General features: G+C 35.7%; 1 protein-coding gene across 1 annotated transcript in view; it reads right to left on the reverse strand.

Moving 5' to 3' along the window:
• The window catches only part of LOC113052838 (tricarboxylate transport protein, mitochondrial-like), a 21,585-nt gene that overhangs the window by 684 nt on the left and 10,901 nt on the right, over window positions 1-10,000 (reverse strand). Inside the window, exons 4-8 of the mRNA XM_026217287.1 lie at window positions 2,850-2,988; window positions 2,685-2,769; window positions 1,673-1,777; window positions 1,471-1,586; window positions 991-1,064 (exon numbers count right to left, since the gene is read on the reverse strand). Coding sequence (XP_026073072.1) covers window positions 991-1,064; window positions 1,471-1,586; window positions 1,673-1,777; window positions 2,685-2,769; window positions 2,850-2,988 — 519 coding nt within the window. The remainder of the gene's footprint in view (window positions 1-990; window positions 1,065-1,470; window positions 1,587-1,672; window positions 1,778-2,684; window positions 2,770-2,849; window positions 2,989-10,000) is intronic.

The raw sequence follows: 10,000 nt of genomic DNA on the forward strand, positions 1-10,000 counted from the left end.
TACCGTATTTTCCAGACTATAAGTCGCAATTTTTTTTCATAGTTTGGCTGGTCCTGCAACTTAAAGTAAGGTTCGACTTATTTATCAAAATTAATTTGACATGAACCAAGAGAAATGAACCAAAAGAAAACATTACTGTCTCCAGCCGCCAGAGGGCGCTCTATGCTGCTCAGTTCTCCTGTAGTCTACACTGAACACATAGAGCGCCCTCTGGCGGCTGGAGACGGTAATGTTTTCTCTTGGTTCTTGGTTCTAAACATATGCGACTTGTTGTCTGAAAAATACGATTTAATTTTGATATTGACCCTGAATCATTCTGGATTTGCATTTTCAATATGACAATAATTAGTGTGTTAATCAAGCTTTTTTGTTGCTTGCACACACACGCACTCTCTCTAATACACACACACACACACACACACGCACTCTCTCTAATACACACACACACACACACACACACACACACACACTCTCTCTAATACACACACACACACACGCACTCTCTCTAATACACACACACACACTCTCTCTAATACACACACACACACACACACTCTCTCTAATACACACACACACTCTCTCTAATACACACACACACACACACACACACTCTCTCTAATACACACACACACACACGCACTCTCTCTAATACACACACACACACACACACACACTCTCACACACACACACACACACTCTCTCTAATACACACACACACAGACACTCTCTAATACACACACACACACACACACTCTCTAATACACACACAAACACACACACACACTCTCTCTAATACACACACACACACACACACACTCTCTCTAATACACACACACACACACACACACACACTCACACAGACTCTCTCTCTAATACACACACACACACACACACACTCTCTCTCTCTCTCTAATACACACACACACACACACACACACACACACACACTCTCTCTAATACACACACACACACACACACACACACTCTTACGCCGCTGGTCCTTCATGTCGCATGATCTTCACGGCACAATCAATGGTGTTTTTATATTTATGAGCTTCCAAACCCTAAAAAAACAACATATTTTCATTAAAAATCTATTAACAGAAATACACTATAAAATCTGTATTTTATAATAGCAAATCAATTTTGTAAATAGTGCTATGATTGAGAAACGTCATGACCTGCTTATTCTATCATTTTTATTCTCAATTTCTCATATATTTATCATTTTCCTTTTTTCTTCTATTATTGTATCTTACTACATTCAAGGTTTACTTTATTTTATTTTATTGAAATTGTGCAGCACTTTTGGCACACTCTGTGACATGAATAAATATGACAGATTAAATAAAGAAATTGCTTTATGAATACATTTTGATTTGCTTTGCAATAATGGTCGAAGGTTACAGTATATATTATATTACTAATACAATTCATTAAAAAAATCTATTTATGATACGCTGTGTGCACCTGCATCCTGGTCTTGATGACGTCCAGCGGCGTGTTTCCAAACACACTCGCCGCTCCAGCCATCGCTCCGAACGCTCCTGTGATGATGGGGTTGATGGGTTTGTTGGGATCTTCACCTAGAAAACATCCCAAAAACAAGCAGTGTGACGCCAGAGCGCCTCGATGAGCAGCAGAGGGCAGTGCAGCTCAGAGAGTGTGTTACCCTTGTACCAGTTCCTCAGAGAGGTCATGACGAAGAACCGGATCGCCTGATTGGATCCCTGCTTGAGGACGGTCGCTGTGAGGCCTTGATACGTCCCTCTGATTCCTGAGAGACACACACAAACATTAGAAACCACCAATCAGCGTAGTTTAAATCACTGCAAATACGGGAATATCTATATCTGAGATCTGGGTATCTGAGATGCTATGGATGATTGGCAATACAATAATTTACACACAATATTTTGTTTCCGAGAAAAGTACAGCAGAACAAATGATGGACAATGCAAAAATAATTAAAATAAAATAAAATGCAAAATATATTCACTGGAAAAGCAATTGCTTGCTAGATCACCTTTTTCACTTGGCTTATTTGTAGATGATAAATAAAATAAAATAAAATAAAATAAAATAAAATACAGCAACCTCAAGATCCTACAAATGACATGTGGTCTGAAAAAAATAAAAATAAAAAATAATAATAAAATAAATAAAATAAAAGCATAAATGCTCCAGCATGATCCCCTACATAGAACAAATCATTTGAAAAATGCTAAAATTAAATTAAAATCCCAGCAACCACAAGATCCTACAAAGGACATATGGTTTGAATAGAATAGAATAGAATAGAATAGAATAGAATAGAATAGAATTGAACTGAATAGAATAGAATAGAATAGAATAGAATAGAATAGAATAGAATAGAATAGAATTGAACTGAATTGAATTGAATAGAATAGCTCCAGCATCCCATACATAGGACAAGTTGTTTAAAAAAATATATATTAATAAAATAAAATAAATTTGTTGCTTGCAAAAATAAAATAAAGTAAATAAAGTGAAATACATTTTAAAAATAGTCTCTAGCAGAAAAACAAAGACATGTTATGATTGTATATGAGGTGTCTCTGTGGATTAATTCCTTCTCTTTAAACTCTTGTCATTGGGAAGATTCAACGGAACAGACCTTACGATCAGGACACTCACATCTCAGAGCTGAAATAATCTTTCACCTTGAGTTCTGACGATCTCTCGCACTCCGTGGAAAAAGCCTCTGTATTTGGGATTAGCTGAGGTTTGATCATGGATGAATTTGACCTGGAAATGTGAGAGATGAAGCACGAAGGGTAAAGCTTCAGCAGGAATAAATGCCATAGCTGAATGACCTTTGACCTCACCTTTATGGTCTCCATGGGACAGACGACCAGCACGGCCTCCATCACGCCGGCTCCCAAACCACAGATTAACCCTCGAGTGCTGTCCAGCTTCCCAGCGTCGTCTCTCATCTGGTTACTGAGTATCTCAAACACACCGAACCTGCAGAGGAACACCCCATCATCACATCTGGGTCAGAAATCAAGCAGCACTGCAGGGCAGGAAACTAATCAGATCCATTTCAAAAACAGCACACTATATCAATCAATCTTTTTTTTTTTGCACCACACAATCTTCTGTTTGTGTGAAAAGCATCCCAGAATCAGTGGTAAACAATAGAGAAGTCATACATACAAATAAATTAAATAAAATACATACAATCAATCAATCAACAAAAATAATAGCTAAAGTAATTGTTTGCTATATTTGTTTCTGCATAAAATAAAATCAAATAAATTAAAATAAAATTAAATTAAATAAAAAAAAATTTAACTATCACTAAAGAAGAGCTTTGGATATCACTTCTTTAAAAAAATAAAAAATAAAATAAATAAATAAAACTATCACTAAAGGAGAGCTTTGGATATCACTTCTTTAAAATATAATAAAATAAAATTTACTTTTACTGCATAATATTCACTGTCACTCCCATAATGGAAAAAAGAACAATGAAAGACAAAAAGAAGTGAGGGGAAATGACAATAAATAAATAAATAGCGCTTTAAGGCATTTAAGCACACATGAAAAAAGACATTTCGTATTATTTAGGAAGCCTGTAACCATCTAAATTGATTATTTATAAAAGCATTTTTGGCAAAGTTCTAATTTTTTCATTTAGAATTTATAGGCTTTTGGGTATATATGGGTATATATTGGGTATATATACGCCCCTTTTTTAAACGACTCCGTTATAGCTTCCCAAAGGGTTTTTGGGTAATTAATGACCTAGACAGTCCAGAGAATTGTGCTGCAGTGGTTTGGTTGAGACTGAGCAAAAAACGTAGGACTTGTTAGCAAAAGTATTTTTTATATAAACTTGAATAATTCATGAACGATTTGATTGACAGCGGAGGTTCTCAATGCAAAGTTGTTCAGAAAGAGGAGGTCTATCGTTTACGCCCTTGCCATATCCAGGGCTGGACTGGGACAAAAAAAGGGCTCTGGCATTTTTGCTCAGACCGGCCCACCACAATCGGTCCGACATAACCAACCAGTACACCATCCTTGTGGTCCCTGTATATATTCATATCTACCGTTCCATTCCCAAAAACCCCTACAAAGCTGAGAACTAAGTGCCATGGACCAGTGTCCCAGAGCAAGTGGACCAGTGTACTCATTCTCTCTTGACTGACTCCCTGGTGATCAAAGGTGCCCTTCTCCACTGCTAACTCAACCTGGCTTGACTATACATAAGGACAAAGAGAGATGATTACAATTATTAGGAAGAGTTATTAAAAGTACACTTAGTAAGGATCCATTTTGGTTATATAGTCCTGTGTTCTTGAAGAGCAGGATTTCTAGATGGACAATGTGCTCCATGTTATAAAAGCTAGTTAATCCTTTAGAACACAATAGAATGTGGATGTAGAATACTGCTAATTCTAAAAAGATTTTTTTTTTCAATGAACCAGACAGAAAAACTAGTTTCCAATTGCAAGTATAGGCTACTTTGTTTTAAAGAGCACAAACCCCTCTTTAATATGACACCAAACAACATTTAGCTCTCATTGTTGAGATACTTCCCATATAAAAGAAAAACAAACTATACTACAAAATTACTCACACAAAACATCTTAATAATATATATGATATTCAAATTACTCACTCACCATTAATATTGCATATAAATGATATTGGAAATTCACTAGAAACATGAGAAAATATCTACTTTGTTGAATATACAGCTTTCAAAATGCAAGGCGGGTTTTAATCCCCAAATATCATGCGTTAGCTACTTCTCTCCCGACGTGTAACTCGTCGTGGGCGCTTTGACGCAGCCATTTTGAGTAATAATTAAAAATAATCAAATGGCATCATTTAAGTTTCTAGAGAAGGGCCGTATGTCCATTACGGGTTTTAAAGGGTTAACATTAAAATAGTCAGTCGAAGTTGCAATTGAATAAGTTAACTCTGCTAACCTAGCTACAAAAACAATGCAAAATAGCTCATGCTGTGTTATTTGACTTTAGCTGACTGAGTAGCTAGTGTAGTAGGTAAAAATCTGACAGACTTTATAATAGCCACAACGATTATGTTATCTTATTATAATATTCATTAATTTATGTAACGTTAAATCATCACACTATCCTCCTGCACCCGCCCTGATTAACACTCCCTTCCTGTTAATCATGTAACTACAGTACCATGCGTACCATTTCTATTACACTCTCCTGCTCAGTCTGTCCCTCCTTGACATCACTATCAGACACCTGCACCTCTGTATGGGTGCCGCCGGCACCGCCGTGGCTAGTCACCTCCATGTGCTATGTTCACCTGTTCTTGCAAAATGTCGTCAGGTACTGTAGGCTTGGAAACTGAAGCTACAGCACTAAACATGTCGGTTATTTTTGCACATGTTGAGGCATCAACCTCTAGAATTTTTATTTTTTTGGCCCGAAACTTCTCCGCACCCCCCCATTGCGCTTCTGCTTGTTTCCGCTTGTTTCTGCACTTAGCCACTGACTGCATCTGACACAAGAAATGGAGGGGGAGGGGTGGAGCCTGTTAAGAGATGATTGGGCCAGTCCAGTGTCAGTATGGAAAATTAACCAATGGGCCGCTGTCCCTGCTTTATGGGCCAGTCGTTGTCCAATTAAAAAAAAATATATATATTATATCGACCGGCCCCCAAGTGCGTCGGCCCACCGGGCATTTGCCCGGTATGCCAGATTACCAGTCCAGCCCTGGCCATATCACACCCCAGTGGTTGATTTCTTTCAGATTTCTCACAGACCTTTAGGACTATTAGTCCAACAGGTCTCCACTGAGTTTGTTCCATTTGACTTCCGTTAACCTGGTCTAATAGATGCTCAAATTTAATTGGCCGATGGCAGCCATGTTTTTTTTAGATATGCAAATGACTTCATAGATACTTGTGGCTCTTTGGACAAAGACACTGCATACCAATTTTCATGTAGATTGGACAAATGTTTGTGAAGCTTTTTATGTTTTTTCCCCTATTATAGCGCCACCAAGTGGCCTAGTGTCACATTTCTTTTGAAGTGAACTCAGATTGAGCTCTTAAATAGTTTAAAATCCATTTTTTTTTTTATATGTATAATTATTCATAGCCACCCTCCAGATAATTTTTCTACTCTGCTTTGGTTCCAATTAGGCAGAAACCTACGACTAGTTCATAAAAGTAGATTACAAAAAAAAAAAAAAAATCTAAAATACCCCAAAATTTAGCAGACGATCAAATCCGAGGTGTGCATTTTGTCTGTCATGAGCCTAGGATTCCAACGACATAAGACACTTGAGCCTGTGGCCAACAGTTTAAGATCGCTGTAGCGCCCCCGTCAGGCCGATTGGGGCGAGCATTGGTGATCTTGTAGACGGTGTGAGTACAACCATCCCTCCAAGTTTCAAGTCTCTACGACTTACGGTTTGGTCTGCTGATCAGTTTAAGGTGGAGATTGCTGATCCTTGACCATTCTTTCAATTAAAGTAGACATTTCATCGCTACACGCTCGAAACCCTAATAACCCTATTTTTCTATATGTCAGAAATAGCAAGTACACTAGTATGCTGTTCTGAATTCAGTCCATGACTCTGTATAGTACCTGTTAATATAAAGGAAATACAGACATGCATTTCCACAAACATATGCATGCACGACAGATACGACTGCAGGACGTCCAGCAGAGTCGAGAGCTTTTTATAGCATTGAACTGAACAAACAGACGAGCTAAACACAATCTGTCTGTCATTCTACCTGAACGCTTGCCTCGTCTGTCTGCTTGATGTCTCCACTGGCATCATGCATTTAACAATCTCTCCATCTCTCCATCTCTCTCTCTCTCTCTCTCTCTCTCTCTCCATCAAATTCAATTGTCTCAAATTCAATTTAAAAGTCATCCATCCTGCACTATTCATGCAGCTTTTTCAGCATGACAGGGTCAAACTCACACTACCAAGACATGTTGGCTGTTTAGAAAGGAATACTTATCAGCTGCTTAGTATATACTGTATAACATATTATTTTTCAAATAAATTGTGAAATAGTATGCCGTATGCATTAATGAATGATTCATACGGCATTACTTTAACAGCACAAGCTCACAATGGCTGCATTAGATAAATAAATGAACTACGGAAAATATATATATACACCGTATAAAAAATAAAAATGTTTAATAAAAACTATAACAGTATATTAATGAGCTAAAACTAAAATCAATAAAAATAATTTAGGTATATTTAAAAAACGAATAAAAAATGAAAATAAAAAATGTATGAATGAAAAAACTCTTAAACTAATTTAAGATAGCAATATAAATTATATGTTTATTAACTTGAAATAAAATAACTATTAACTGGAATAAAAAAATAAAATAAAATAAAAATGTGGCTAGAGTTGCCACTCAGAGCAACATTTCTGGTTGTTTAGTGTAGTAAAATTGAAATAAAAATTGTAAAATTATTAAAGATTCTTAAAACTACATAAATATAATAACAAAAAAACATGAATAAAAGTGGAAAAAAAAAAACAAAAACACTCAAATTAACATGAAAACATATGTATATATATATTAATATTATATATAAGATGATTTTGAGGATATTTGTGTCTGTAAACCAGTGTAAATTTATAAGAGCCAAAGCAGTTTCAGTGTCTGGAGAACACAGCTGCATTCAAATAAGACGAAGCTCGTAAACGCAATCTGTGCTTGGATCCAGCGGTCAGTGTCAGACGTACAGCACTGGATCCATTAGCAGGACAAACGCAAGGTCACATGAGTCCAATCAGCTAATGGAGAGAGGAAAAGAGGAGGAGGAAGACAGGAGCGCAGGAGACCATAATCAATCAGAGTGTGATGAAGACAAAACCACCGCTGATCCAGGACCAGTCTGAACTGGCTTGAGATCAATTACTCAATGAACTCAATTCTTTTAAAAAGGTATGAAAACTGTATACATACATTTAAAATAATATGTTTAATATGTATATATATATATATATATATATATATATATATATATATATATATATATATATATATATATATATATGTAAATTAAATTAAAATAAAATTATAAAGATATGTTTTAAAAAATATATATATAAAAGACAAAAACACAAAATAAAATTACTAAAACTTGAAATGAAATGAAAAAAACTAAATGACTAAAATTAACAAATGAAAATGAAAATATAAAAAAATATAAGTTATAAAAAAGTTATAAAACTTATATAGCTAAACTAATAAAACTGGCAAGAACCTAAAAATTAATATAATTTAATTCAAAATACTGACAAAAACTATAACAGTATATTAATAAATAACTAAAAAAGTAAAAACAACATAATATTACTAAAACTAACTCAAATGAAAATATTAAAATATAAAAACAAATTCAAAATATTCATAAAAACTATAAACGGTATATTTATTAATGAACTAAAAACAGTAAAAGTATACAAATTATAGCTATATTAAAAAAGGTATGGAAACGACAAAAACTAAATTGCTAAAACTAACTTCAATGAACATGAAGAAAAAATTATATATATATATATATGCGAATAGATAAAGCTGAACTAATAAAAATGGCAAAAACAACAAAATTGCTAAAGCGTTCACTAAAAAAACGATACCAGTATATTCAATTAAATAAACAAAAAACATAACATAATATTACTAAAACTAACAAAAATAAACATCTAAAATATATGTAAAAAAGCTAATTCAAAATATTAATAAAAACTAATGATACTAAAATAATAACATTTAGGTAAAACAGAACATGAGTGTACAGACTAATGTTAGGATGCTTTTACGGTGCATTTTTGTTCTTTTTGGAGCCTAGTGGACATGGTCACTAATAAATATGTCCCTGGAGCACAAAAGCAGTCTTAAGTCTCTGGGGTATGTTTGATTTGTAGCAATAACCAAAAATACATAGAATGGGTCAAAATTATTGATTTTTCTTTTATGTCAAAAATCATTTAGTAAATTTCCTACTGTAAATATATCAGAACTTAATGTTTGATTAGTAATATGCATGGCTGCGAATTCATTTGAACAACTTTAAAGATGATTTTCTCAATATTTCCAGATTCTCAAATAGTTGCATCTCAATATATAACAAACCATACATCAATGGAAAGATTATTTATTCAGCATTCAGATGATGTATAAATCTAAATTTCCAAAAATGGACTCTTACCAGTGCTTTAAGTGGGCCGGTACGCACAGTTACTCAGTACCACCACATCCAAATATATCTCTTGAGCGTACCACCACCTCTCTGTGCGCCCAGAACGTGCTTTTAGCATACCAGTAAGTTCATTTGGGCATCTGTTTTAATAGAGGTTTTAATCCTTTGCCTGCACTGCCGCTTTTCAGAGCGCCCTTCACAATGCACGCTTCCTAATTCTTCCTAGTTCGGAGTATGGAGCATGAATAATTTGAACCAGTTTGGGAGTTTGGAGCGGGATCGCGAATCATTTGAGTCAGTTCGGGAGTTCGGAGCGGCTTCGCGGATCATTTGAATCAGTTCGAGAAATCGGAGCGGGTTCGCGAATCATTTGAGTCAGTTCGGGAGTTCGGAGCGTGTTCGCGAATCATTGAGTCAGTTTGGGGATTGCAATTCTTTTGAATCAATTTCGTAGCGGGTTTCGGGAATCATTTGGATCAGTTCCGGAGTTCGTAGCGGGTTTGCGAATCATTTGAGTCAGTTCGGTAGTTCAAAGAGGATTCTCGAATCATTTGAGTCAGTTCGGGAGTTCGGAGCGTGATTCATTTGAGTCAGTTCGGGAGTTCGGAGCTGGTTCGCGAATCATTTGAGTCAGTTCGGGAGTTCGGAGCTGGTTCGCGATTCATTTGAGTCAGTTCGGGAGTTCGGAGCTGGTTCGCGATTCATTTGAGTCAGTTCGGGAGTTCGGAGCGTGATTCATTTGAGTCAGTTCGGGAGTTCGGAGCTGGTTCGCGAATCATTTGAGTCAGTTTGG

This window comes from Carassius auratus, chromosome 33, assembly GCF_003368295.1.
Source record: "Carassius auratus strain Wakin chromosome 33, ASM336829v1, whole genome shotgun sequence".
Lineage (NCBI taxonomy): Eukaryota > Metazoa > Chordata > Actinopteri > Cypriniformes > Cyprinidae > Carassius > Carassius auratus.